Genomic DNA, 12397 nt, shown 5'->3' with positions numbered 1-12397 from the left:
ACACACTCTTTGTAGTATATATGATGGATGACTATATACTACGAAGTGGTTTTGAGATATATGTATTTATGTTGGAAAGACTATGTTCAATGATTTTTGTGCTTATCTAGTGGTCACTGTTCTGCCTACGGGCGATGATACTTATATAGCCTTCGGGCGGGTGTGTGTAGGGCACTGTTATGTGCATTTGGGTGATGCTGATACCACTAGTTAGCACATTATCTACGAGATATGTTTTATGAAATGTTTTATGGCATGCTAGGGTTTTTGGCAAATCTACCACCTATTATACTATTAGTTTTCATAAAACTTGGGGGTTAGTATGTTGAATAACTGTTTCAGTATTATTTATATATATCAACTTGGTCCACTCATGTTTGTTTTGTGCCCCCTCAGGACTTAGATTCGAGACGTACAATCCCAGCGTTAAGGCACTTCTGCATCGGCATCTTTGAGTCCTCTCGGTGTAGGACCCATTCTTTTATTCGTTCAATTTTATGTTCTTCTCTTTAGTGTTCAAGTTAGATTGTATGCTCTAAACATGTTCCTCTTTTGCATAATCATTGTATTTTAATTCATAACTTTTATTTATATTCGTTGTTCTCATGCATCCTAGGCTTCGTCACCTTTAGGTGTCGGCCAACACGTGTCTACCCTAGTATTCGGGGAATATCAGGATCAGACGTGTCACAAACGACAAATCATGTAGTATGAAGTCTACAAGACTAGCAAACCCTAGTGCATGGGTTGAAACCATTCCGTCAGAAGCTGCCAAATCACTTGGACCAGATAATAACAGTGGGTCACATCTTTTTTGCTTGACATCCTTTCTCAAGCTTTTTATTTTAGCACAATTGGATCTACTCTATACCTTAGTGTTCGGAGTTTAAAGATAAAAAATATGGGCCTTTGATTTGTGTGGAAAGAAATCAAAGTCGTTGGTTTGTATGAGGTGGACTAGCGCAATGAGTTAATGAGAACCGTCGAATTCAATTTATGTGGTCAAGATTTTTTTATCCCAAAGCTCCGGCCACTAAGGTCCGGAATGGATCCAATTCCTATTTTAACGTAATTTATGTCCACTAAAACTCAAACTCGATCTCATCTTAATATAAACTCCGAAACTTAATTTGTCTCACATAACCCCTCCGTCTTCCTGTACCTCCTACCGTTCAACCCTAAACTAATTCGTCAAAATTTCTAACGTGACATTGTGTTCAGATGAGAGGTATGACATTGTATTTTGATCAACTTTGATGTGTAGGAATTTTCGGAAACTGTAATCTTGTTCTTTGAACTGTAGAAAGAGTATCTCAGCGAATTCTCAGCTATTTTTTTACGTCCATGCGGTCGTCAATTCCACATTCTCTCTAGTTTTCAGGTGGCTTTTTATGCATTAAGATTTGCAGAAAGCAGCAGATCGAGAGCTTGGAGTAATCTACTTGCAAAGAGATTGTGGATTGAACGGAATCTAGATTCTCCATGATATACAGATTCAGACCAAAAACTGTATGAAAGTTCGTATACTTATTAGCAGACATAAGTTCCTCGGAGTCACACTACCGTGAGTCTTGATTCCAGAAAAAAATACATGGAGCACAACCTAAAACCGAAAAGTGAAACTATCTGACTTTGAAATCGCTAGTAGTTCTTGTTGTTGAAATCACGGAACCACCTAGCTGAGAGCTTGGGGTAGCGCTTGTAGTTGTTGCCGAAATCAATATAGTAAAGTCCATATTGCAGCGAAAACCCAAGACCCCATTCAACATCGTCGAATAGAGCCCAGTAAAAGTACCCTTTGACGTTCGCTCCATTCCTGCAATATATTAGATAAGAACGAGAAATTTTTCATTGAGCCGATATTATGTTAATTAAAAGGTTACATCATTTACTTCATTGCCTTATTCAGCCGATACAAATGCCGAGCAATATAGGAAGCTCGATGGGGGTCGTATAATCGTTCATGAAGCGAACGGCTGTCATTCCTTGTATTAGTATATCCTATCAAAATTGCAGCGGATGTAACAATTCATATTAGGGTTCAATGATCACTTGCATTAGTAATCGGATAATTTCAAACGTATGTGGAATAACTGAAGCACAAGTAGGAAATCCGACCATTTTCAGAAATGTAGACTTGTGGCCTTTGATATTTATTCTTCACATAATTCATCAGCTTCTGCAGCCCTTGAGGCCAATTACTATTGGACTGCACCACAAGGAATATGCAAGCACAAATTTTATGCAACAAAGCTTCGAGAGCATTGTTTCTTTTTGACAAAACTAGTTAGCAAGAAAGTAAAAGTTCAGAAATTTTCTTACCACACCAGAAACGTCTGGGATCGCTGCAATAACCAAAACATAATCAAGAGACAACGTTAGAACCTATGCTTGATTTTATTTTCTTTCATTATGGTTATGTCAAGTAAAATATTTTACCTGTTGCTTCAGCCCATGAATCGAAGGAATGCCGCAACTTCTCTGTAGGAGGAGGAGGCCTGTGTTTTGCACCAGCTGATGAGTAATAGTTTATCCCAACAAAATTACCTAAACTCCCGCTGAGTAGAGATTTCTCTTCTGCAGAAAAGGTGGGCAACCTTTCCTTCACCAGATCTCTCATGCTTCGTGGATAGTCTCCGAACACCAAGGGTTCCATAAACCTAATGAAAATTAAAGAAGCTAATATTAATTGCTAATGAGATTAATGGACATCTTAAGGTGATCTTGAGTGGTTATTCTGACCATCCTAGGGTGAAATCAAAGAGTCGCTTTGCTGCAGCTTTATCTTCCTGTGATTTGGAAAATGGCGCAAAATAGGTTGCAGCAAGGACGATTCCAACTTCTCCTTTTTGCTCTTCCTGCAAGATGACATTCAAAGAAAACTTTGACAAGATTCATTTAATAAGTTTGAATAAAGATGAATGTGATTTCTTTCAAGCCTTTAAGTTTGACCTGGTATTTCTCTCTATATAGTTTTACCACTGCAGCGTGAGCAAGGATAAGGTTATGGGCGGCAATGTAAGGTTCCGTTGACGAGTTACCACCAAAGCAGGGACCGGCAGGCACAATACATGTTCCTGGAGGTGGAGCTCCCAACCCACATTGTCCTTCTGGAAGGGAACACCTTCCTGGTGGGGCAATCCCAATCTCATAGCCATACACTGCAAGAGAACTAGGCTCATTAATGGTGAACCAGTGTTTGACTCTGTCTCCAAATAACTTGAAGCAAAGGTCACTGTAGTCTTGGAAGTCTTGCCTGCAAGACAGAACACATTATTTAAAAGAGGAGATCAATTCCATGGACATATACTTGCAAAATGGTTTCTGAAACAAGACTTACACAAACTTGCTATTCAAATAGCCCCCATATTTTACTTGCAGCGCTTGTGGCATGTCGAAGTGATAGATCGTGACAAAAGGCTCGATGCCTGCACCAGGACACAGAAAACGCATTAAATGAAGGACATCCTTGAATTTTTTAAGCACAAATAACAATATTGGTTACAAAACATATGCTGCAACGCGTGTACTAATAAGCTCTTAGAAGTGAACTTTATTTACCATGAACATTTCATAAGAAACACGACCAGGAAAAAATCAACATGAATGGTTGAGCCAAAACAAGTGAAATTATAGTAGTGAATCTGGTAGCTTCTTACCATTTCTTTTTAATTCATTGATTAGACTGTTATAGTGATCCACACCCCGTTGATTAATACCGCCCCTTAAGCTCCCCTCTGCAAAGGATTCATCAACAGCCCCCATTGTTTTGTTATAAAAGAAACACCAGGGTTTTTCTTAAACAAGTAGAAAATGGAATTAAAAAAGAAAACGAAGTGACGGGAGGGAAAGGAAGGAAAGGGTTTAGGGTTTACGTGGTAAAATCCTACTCCACGAGATGGAGAATCTGTAACCATTTACTCCGAGATCCTTGATGATCTTAATATCCTCCTGCAATGCAGATTATTCCATATAATTTATTAGTTTAGATTTCTAAAAAATAACTCCATTTTCAAGCTAGAAGGTTTTTATCTTTTGCTACTCACCTTGTATCTTTTGTATCCATCAATTGCAAAAGGGAATTTGTCACTGTTCGGAATGCTACCTGCAATTGAATTTTGTAACTGAGCTTTCCAATATGTAATGTATGAAGAAAAGATATTGTAGGTTGTGAGAACCTGGGAGCATTTTGGCACGGTGATCCCACACACTCGGTCCTCCCCCTTCTTCTTCGGCTGCTCCTTCCGTCTGCACTCAACATCACATTAATCAATATTTTCTACATATTTGATGCTGATCATCAACAAAGAAAGTATGAGGTTGTATATGAGTAAATTAACCATTTTTAACATGAATGTACCTGTGTGGCTGCAGTGCCGACACCAATGTAAAAATCACTTGGAAAATCATCTCGGGTGATGTTTAGTTCGGAAATGAGTGCAATACTGCTTTGATTCACCCCAACTGCAACAATACCATTTATAATGAATTGAAGAAAGTTGAGGTTGCACTATAAAATTAATTGGTAATATGAGAAGCATCCCAACTACTTATGAGATCTCAGCTCGAAATAAGCATCATTGGCTTCCTCCTCATTATGGTTCACATTCGGCTGCTTAGGCCATGCTTAAACAAAAAAAGGGAGGGCAACAAGTAAATGTTCGCAAAGAAAAAAAAAAAAAAATTCAATCGGCCGTTTAAGCCGAGATTATCCGTTGTGACTTCGCCAGAGGCTTTCTTGCCTCTCCTCACGAGTCGAGTAACAGTCCAAGATTCAAATACATTAAGCATCCAGTAGAATTTGTCTCGAACACATTTTTGTAGACATGGGTTGTTCTGATGGTCTTAAATTCTTACTGGCAGCCGAGAAAAATATTTTATGACTGAAGCAAATGGTTTCTCTGCTGCAAAAGAAATGTTTACTTGGTGGTCCGGACTCAGTACTCACTCGCCCATAAACTACTTTGTGGTTTAGTGATTCCTATCCAAAATTTTATGTCCTCGGCCGTATAGCTTTAGGTGATGTCAGTTGGATTTGTATTAACATATTCTGTTAGAAGGTATTTTTAGCTTATCATCAGAAGATGATTTGATGATCCACGACACGAACAGCATCATCACGTCCAAAAGCATATACAATCTTATAAATACAGGACTTCGTGCGACGAAGAGGGAGACCTTGGACTCAACACACAAACAAATGCTCCACGCAAAACTCTCTCACACCCGTGAGAAAAATACTAACTGCTTCACCAAACCCTCAATCAACACAAATTTAATTTGGTTAAACATCACTAGGTTGACAAACCGGCACCATATTCAATTTGGTCACTAGAGTCGTATAATCAGTTGGTCTAGGAGTGTTAAACAACACTGCTTCTATTTCGGTTGGTTGCCTATCCAAAGGCCCTTTTGCAAGTGATAGCTGCCCGTTGCCTGTCCTTCAATCGTGTACCACCACTAGTAAGGAGTCTTTGATTCTCTCGCTGAACGAGGTCACTTCATTAGCTTTCTTTGCGAATTGAAGTGTTACCCATATTACTTAGTTCGACACGTTGAAAGTCGATCCATTATTGAACTTTTGTTAACCGTATAAATTACAAAGCCTATGTGGCGTGCAGGACAATAAAGTAATGAGCTAATTATGTCCTTCTGTTGATGCGCATGCCAATTCGCTATGGAGCTTGGTCGGGCAAATGAGATGAACGTTGTAGTCTTGTGATGAAATGTGTTGCTGACTTATATACTGAGTCACTTTGGTCAAGGAATGAACACTCTCGACATAAGGTTTTGTAACATGGAGACAAGGTTATGCCTTTGATGTGAAGTTTAATAATGGTTTGTCTTTCAATGTGCCTAACACCAAGTAACCTAGGAACACTTCACTTCGTAAGTAAGCTAATTAGGTGACCTCGTTCAACAAGAGAATTAAAGATTCGTTGCCACCAAAGACTTGGATAGGTAATCAACCGAAGTAGAAGTAGTGGTGTTTAACCAAAATAAAGGTACTCATTGACACACTGATTCTACGATTCCAATGTTGTTTAACCTACTCAATATGGCGCCAGTTTATCAATCTAGTGATGTTTAACCATTAACCTACTAAATATGGCACCAGTTTATCAATCTAGTGATATTTAACCAAACTGAATATGTGCCGACTGAGGGGTTAGTGAAGCAGTTAGTATTTTTCTCATGAGTGTGAGAGGGTTTTACGTGGAGCGAGTTTTTGTGTGTTGAGTTGAAGGTCATTTCTATGTTGCAGAATCACTTTTATTTATAAGGGCGAATTTCGTGATGAACAAATTTGTCGAGTGACAAAATCCTAATAACACTACAACTCATCGACATATTCTTATTATACTTAGAATTATCCTTGACCGAAGCTTTATCACCATCAAGTCTCGGTCTCTTCCACCTGAACCATGACTCTTATTACTTGATCAATTTATACTCTATCTATTAATTAAACAATGAATAATCCTACTTTGACTACGACTTGGTCACATCATAAACTAATCCTTGAGCAGTCATACTCCGTCCAAGATTCGGCTACATGAACAACACTATTGGCCTGAGACTGTCGAGACTTAATTTGGCCAAATTTTTTAATTATGCCCAAACAACTTCACAACAAAAGGCATAACCTTGTCTTTAGGTTAGCATAACCCTAGGTTGAGATTATTTCTTCCTCAGCCAAGGTCACTATGTGTAGAAGTCAACAGGACGTTTTATCATCACATCACTGCATCCTTCTTATTCGCCCAACCGAGCTTGATAGTGAGTTGGCACAATCGCATCAACAATCCACAAAAGTACTTAGTTTACTTATTAGTTACTTGGCTTACACGCCACGTAGGTATTGCAGTTTTCAAAGTCAACATACCTGTTTAGCATCACCTCATTAGCGTGAAAGGGGAGCAAATATATAGTTGAGTCTACAAATTGATGCATGGCATGCAATGCATGCACTAGCTGCACGTAGAGAAAGGAGAGGATGGAGAGAGAAATATAGTGATGAAAAGCTAGAACTGAAAGTCGCGATTAAGGTTCTTGGCTAGTGTAGTCCAAAAGTTTTGGAATTGTTAAACCCCACCCTTAATTATTTGTAAATTTTACATTTTCCCTAAAGTTTATGTGATTTTTACAATTTGGTCCCCTTATCCTTAACCAATCCGGACCCTCCCTTTAGATTATCTTTCCCTCTCAGCTTGCCACATGGCAGCGCCTCAACCCTCTCCTTCTTATTCTCTTTTTCCCTTTCCCCAAGTCAACACTCTTATATCTCTCTCTCTCAGATCTCTTTCACACCTCTCTTACCCTCTCTCAGATCTCATTCTCCAGTCACACACACACATACCCATCCTCGCACCCAACTAGCCACAACACCATCATCACCTTTGGAACCTTATTCCCTCTCTCCCCTGTCTCTGCAAAGCTCTGGGACACCCAAATCTCTCCGGCGAGCCCCATACCTCTCGGGCAAGATTCTGGCCAACTCCGACCACCCCACGACGTGAAATAGGTATGAAACTCTTCCCTTTGTCTCACTTGTCATTTTGGTACCTAGATCGTAGTCTAGGGTGGAAGTATGTCGTCGACCGGAGCTCGAAAGGCTCCGGCCTCCTTCCCCGATGAGAGCAAGCAATCGGGTATTTGGGCCTAAACCCCAAGCCCAAACCCTTGTCTCTCAGGCCTTCGGGCCGTGTGTGGAACTTAAGCCTTCAACCCGTGGAACTCAAACCCAACCCAAATCCTTTTTACTTTATTTCTTTTCTTTTCTTTTTTTTTTAAACCCAAAACCCTTTGATTTAGGCCTTCGAGCCGAGTGTGGCAAGGGTCTGGCCTTAAGCTCTAAACCCTAAACCCATTTGAAATAAGGCCCTTGGCCATATAGAAGTCGGGCCTTAGACCCGTTAACCTTAAGCCCTAAACCTAATACCCAAAACCCCTTAAGCCCAACCCGGTCCAACCTTAAGCCCTAAGCCCTAAACTCGATTGACCTGACCTGGACAATTGACTTTGACCTGACCCGAACGGTTGACTTTGACTTGACTCGGTCAACGGTCATCGTTGACTTTGACTTTGACCAGTCAACGTTGACTTTTTTACTTTTTTCGAGTTTTCATCCGGGACCCTTACTAGGCTAATTTTGACGTCTTAGACCCGTTTCCCATGTCTGTTTCTCAAAATTCAATCGTTTGAATAGAGTTTTATTAATTGTACCCTTTATGTGCTTAGGTGCAATTATTAGCGGCAATTCCGTCATTCCTATTTCGTACGGCTCCACGACAACGGAGTATCTGTGAGTGAACCCCTTCTAAAATGCATGTTTTAATAGTAGAAATGCATACATGAAAAGCATGATTTAATGATTACATTTTATGAGATATTATGCTTACTGAGAATATTTTGGAATACCATATTTTATCGAACTCATGTTATCTGTAGTATAGATGATGGATGACTTTATACTGCCTATGAACATGCTTTTACACACTTCTTTATAGTATAGATGATGGATGACTTTATACTATGAAGATGTTTTTGAGATATATGTATCTATGTTTGGAAAGACTATGTTCAATGATTTTGTGCGTATCTAGTGGTCATGGTTCTGCTTACGGGAGAGGGAGATATCTGGCTGAGGAAGATATATGGCTGGCAGGAGGTATATATATTGATGGCTTCGGGCCGAGAGATACTGATACTGAGATCACTAGCTAGCACATTATATATGAGATATGTTTCATGAAAGGTTTTATGGTATGCTAGGGTTTTCGGAAAACCTACTACAAATTATGCTATTGATGTTTTCATAAAACTTTGGGGGTTAGTATGTTGATAACTAATTCAGTATTATATATATACATATATATATATAGATATACATGTACATACATACATACATATACATATACATATATATATTGTCACATCCCAGCCCGAGGCAGATCATTTCCCGGGTCCGCTCCACCACCGTAGCACGATATTGTCTGCTTTGGGCTTACCATTCCCTCACGGTTTTGTTTTTGGGAATTCACGAGCAACTTCCCAGTAGGTCATCCATCCTGGGAGTGCTCTGACATCCTTCTCGCTTAACTTCGGAGTTCCTACGGAACCCGAAGCCAGTGAGCTCCTAAAAGGCCTCGTGCTAGGTAGGGATGGGAATATACATTTAAGGATCACTCCCCTGGGCGATGTGAGATGTTACATATATACATACATATGTATATATCTATATATATACATATATATATACACATACCTATTTATATACATATATATATATGTGTATACATATATATATATATATATGTGTATACATATATATATATGTATATATCTATATACATACATATATATAGATACACATATATATATATAGAGGGAGCTTAAGGGGAGGGATCCCCATTTTTTTAAAAAAAATGGGGACACGCTCCCCACCGTTAGATTGACTTTAATGAAATTGTGTGGTTGGGATTAAAACACAGGCCATAGAATCTCAACCACAGGATTTCATTTAATTCAAATCCAACGGTGGGGAGCGTGTCCCCATTTTTTTGAAAAAATGGGGATCCCTCCCCTTAAGCAATTCCTATATATATATATACATACATATATATATAGAGGAAATCTTTAAGGAAATGGATCCCCATTTTTTTATAAAAATGGGGATTAGTTGTGGGGTCCACATTACATCGAACTTTAACGATCCGAACCGTCTATTTTTCAAGTTGCACCTTATAGATCATCCTTACAAAATATTAGCCAAATCGGAAATTTTTAAGACATCTAATTGGGTTCAAAAAAATGAACGAATACTTTGTTATATAAGAAACAATGAAATTTTATCTTGATAATTAAATAGGCAAATGGTTTCGGATTAAATTGAATTTTTGCAAGAATGATCTATGAATTGAGACTTACAAAATAGACGGTTCGGATCGTTGAAGTTCGATGTGAAGTGAGCCCCACACCTAATCCCCATTTTTTGAAAAAAATGGGGATCCCTTTGCATAAGGCCTGTATATATAGATACACATATATATAGATACACATATATATATACAAACATATATATATATATATATACAAACATATATATATATATATATACAAACATATATATATATATATATTTATTTATTTTGCGTCCCCTTAGGACATAGGAACAAGGATTACAATCCAAACTACGAGGCATTCCCTTACCAGTGACATTGTGCCATCTCTTTTGCCTTGTCATCAGTGTAATTTCACCTTCCGCTTGTATTCTAAACGAGATGTATGCTCTGAACATGTCATGCATTATCATTATGTTTTCATTGTTGCCAGTTGAATATTATGAATAGTCACATCCTATTATCTTGCTATAATTCTTCGAGCGAAATTTATACGCTTGATTTACATGTTCTCAGCATATGCATTCATTAAATGGCTTTCATCACCTTTGGGTGTCGGCCAACACGTGACCATTCCGATGTCCGTGGGACATCGGGATCGGGGCGTGTCAGGAATTCAGGTAGGGGAATTCTTGGGAAACTTTATGCATAATGTTGTTATTTTTATATGGCTTCATATAGATGATTATTTAATAAGTGTTATTTAGTTCAATTGTTTGATTACTTGACCAATACGAGTCATATGTTTATGAGTCATATGTCATGATGATATCCCTTTATAATTATCTTCATGCATTATGAACTTATCGGGAAGTTATCAAAAGAATTGAATAAATATGATCATTGCATTATGGAAAGTATGTGATTTAAGAAAGTATGAAACTAAAAGTAGTTGAGTCTATTTTCGGGGCACCAATAGTTCAATGATCAGCCTAAAGTGCACGAGAAGAGGAAATGAAGCATTTTCGGTTAGAGTCGAATAAATGATCAAATCGGGTTTCAAATTTGGGGACTGAGAATTTGACAAGATGACTAAAAGAGAAATGAGGTTATCTGTCAACTCTCATGGGTTGATAGAGTAGAGTGAAGAGGAAACATTACATTCTTACATTGATAGGTGTTGACCTGAAAAAGTAGTTGATTTTTATGTCTGGAGAAACTTTTAAAGTAAATTAGAGTGTGATTGAATGCTATAGTGAAACCTTATGATGTAAAATAAGAATATTTATTTTCTTTTTATTTTTTATTTTATTTTATTCGCACACCAAACTTGAATTATTTTGCGACCCCGAATTTAAGGCGCGACATGCAAGGTTCTTTATTTTCTTTGTGTGAGATTGATAAATTAGAGATATTTGACATGTCTAATTTTTTTGTCCCAGGAAAAAGGCAAGGAGAAGAATAATTAGAACATTCGAACCAGTAAAACATAACTGTTCTCCTCGTCCGTTTTGCCTAAAGACGAACGAACAGGTTCAAACACCTTTTTTGTTTTTTGTTTTTTTTTTTTTTATAACAACAATCAAATATAAGAGGTTACAATTTCTTCAATGATCAATTTTTTTATCTGGCAAATATTTTAAACCACTATACGGCTACCACAATAAATCAATACAAACATGAGTCCCATGTAAAACTGTCACAAAGACGGTAGACGCGATAATACTTTGTCAGGTCAACACTTAAACATAGCGCATATATACTGTTATTTTCGCTTAATCATAAAATGAAATGAAAGATGATAAAGATAAATGATGGCAAACCTTGAGCCGAGGCAGATGAAGCAGCAGCAGCTACCAAAACCATGACACAGATGGCCAAGGAAGAAATGACTGAACAAGGTGATGCTTCCATTTTCTTCTAGTTCAAAATGCAAGTCACTTGTGCTCTCCTTTATAGTGTCAAAGGAAGCAGAGAGAACCGACGAAGGGATTAATAATTAATGCAAAATGTACAATAGTGTAAGTATAGTGAATTGCATTTTTCTTTTTCTTTTTAATCTCATTTATGTTCTGGTAAATTTTCGTTTACCCGTGAACTATCATGCAGTGAGTGCCAATTAACCCTTGAATTATTTTTTCAGCCAATTTATCCTCTAGACTTTTTAAAATTTGGTGAATTTCAACCTTATTGGTAAGTTTTTTTTTTTTTTTTTGCATCTAAATTGCTGTTTTTTTTTAAGATGTTTTTTTTGTTTAATTTAATTTATTCAGCTGATAAAAAGGATGGGGTCATTCACACATATCTTTTTGCTTTCATCACCTTCGTTTCAATTTACCGTCTGATCGAATGAATTGAAAAACCAAATAACATAATTAACTAGGTTTGTGAAAAGTTAAAAATGATGTGTGATGAACTGATAGTAATAGTATTACCCTAACGTAGTTCAAATTAACGTACGAAGCAAACCTAATGAATAAAGAAACGTCGTTATAAACATCTGACTTAAGGTGATTAAATTAGTTCAACGTTTAGTGATAACTTATGACGCCAAA

General features: G+C 37.6%; 1 protein-coding gene across 1 annotated transcript; it reads right to left on the bottom strand.

Annotated features, from left to right (window-relative positions):
- Window positions 1-1641: 1641 nt before the first annotated feature.
- On the bottom strand, window positions 1642-11756 carry LOC103455140 (beta-glucosidase 24-like). Its single transcript, XM_070811823.1, has 14 exons — window positions 11666-11756; window positions 4361-4464; window positions 4179-4248; window positions 4047-4105; window positions 3876-3951; window positions 3660-3737; window positions 3341-3428; window positions 2953-3256; window positions 2743-2858; window positions 2440-2660; window positions 2323-2345; window positions 2119-2209; window positions 1893-2001; window positions 1642-1816 (listed from the first exon to the last, which is right to left on the bottom strand). The coding sequence occupies exons 1-14, from the start codon at window positions 11754-11756 to the stop codon at window positions 1642-1644; spliced, it is 1605 nt and encodes a 534-aa protein (XP_070667924.1).
- Between the last annotated feature and the right edge of the window lie 641 nt (window positions 11757-12397).

Source organism: Malus domestica, chromosome 14 (assembly GCF_042453785.1).
Source record: "Malus domestica chromosome 14, GDT2T_hap1".
Taxonomy (NCBI): domain Eukaryota; kingdom Viridiplantae; phylum Streptophyta; class Magnoliopsida; order Rosales; family Rosaceae; genus Malus; species Malus domestica.
This window is presented reverse-complemented; position numbering and strand designations above follow the sequence as displayed.